The sequence below is a fragment of the Hydra vulgaris genome, chromosome 02 (assembly GCF_038396675.1).
Source record: "Hydra vulgaris chromosome 02, alternate assembly HydraT2T_AEP".
NCBI classification, from domain to species: domain Eukaryota; kingdom Metazoa; phylum Cnidaria; class Hydrozoa; order Anthoathecata; family Hydridae; genus Hydra; species Hydra vulgaris.
Genome location: NC_088921.1, coordinates 48,447,501 through 48,448,760, shown reverse-complemented (window position 1 = coordinate 48,448,760; position 1,260 = coordinate 48,447,501). Strand labels below are relative to the sequence as shown.

Sequence of the window (1,260 nt, the reverse complement as noted above, 5' to 3'; positions counted from 1 at the left end):
AAATAGTTGAAAAAAAAATTTACTATTAACTCAAATATAGCAAAATAGATCTCAAAAGCAACAATTATCACAGAGTGAAAATCCACAACTAATGAGATTAGATAATACTGGCGAGAACCGAATTTAAGAACATGAAGATGTACAAAACTTTCTTGTTGTTTCAAAAGTTGAAACCCAGAAATCGACAGCTCTTTGTCGGAGTCAAATACTGAGTTATTCATGTGATATTTAGTTTAATAGTAATTCATAGCTTTTCATACAAAACTAGTTTGCTGTCATTTAAGAACTACCTGTTAATGCAGTACATTTTTATGTATCAGCTTCAACAATGTTCATATTTAAAATCTTTAGCTTTTAAACGCATTCTTTGTTTAAATTTAAAATAATAATTTTTTTTTTTTAAATAGTTTTTTTATTTTACGATAGTCTATAATTTTAACCATATTGTTCATTACAGTTAAACTTCACAGGTAGCTTAGTTTACAACTTATATAGCTCTATATTTAACGTAAACTATACTTAAAAATGGCTTCGCTCAAGTTTACGAGTATTAAAACGTAACATTGAATTCGTTCCTATTTGATATTCGGGTATGTAAAAAGAGTATATTATAAATAAATTTGTTCCAATATTTAATAACATGTAAGAGGTGAGGATAGTAATAGCGTAAAATTATTTTTGTTATATTCATTACATTTTATTAAATAGCGATTTCTGGATAAAATATTAGGACTATAGAAAAAAATAAAAACAAAGGTGAATAAAAAAGTAAATTTTTAAAAAATAAATATATATATTTTAATTACATTCTATTTTTTCTAGGATATTTTAAAAGGTCAACCAAACATTTTATATTTATATGTATCTTATATAAAAGTACTTGTTTATCTTTATTTAAAAAAAATTATTTTACTATTTTTTGTGGACTCATGTTTAACAAATTGCTGTTAGACGAGTCACTTGCTTTCAAAAATTTAGAAAAAATCTTGCTAACGTCATTAAACGACCTCTGCTTTGATAACGACTCTTCAAATCTTTCTTTTTTTCTTCCTAATAGCAACTCACACACCCTTAGACGAAACTGTTTGTTACTGATGACGTAAATAAAAGGATTGGTAGTAGAATTAAAAGGGGGTAAAATTTCCGTAACCAAAATAAATGTGTGCAATCCTATAGTTACTTTACCGAAGATGTGCAAAAAATACGTTATGATATTTGGTAACCAACATATAAGGTAAACTATAAACACAATAACAATTG

The 1,260-nt window shown here is 25.6% G+C and overlaps 1 protein-coding gene across 8 annotated transcripts in view; it reads right to left on the bottom strand.

Moving 5' to 3' along the window:
- Positions 1-757: 757 nt before the first annotated feature.
- The window catches only part of LOC105850945 (D(1A) dopamine receptor), a 20,571-nt gene continuing 20,068 nt past the window's right edge, over positions 758-1,260 (bottom strand). For all 8 annotated transcript variants that reach the window (XM_065791190.1, XM_065791191.1, XM_065791192.1 and 5 more), the window contains one exon: positions 758-1,260. This exon is cut by the window's right edge and continues 818 nt beyond it. In XM_065791190.1, coding sequence (XP_065647262.1) covers positions 905-1,260 — 356 coding nt within the window. In that variant the 3' untranslated portion in view covers positions 758-904.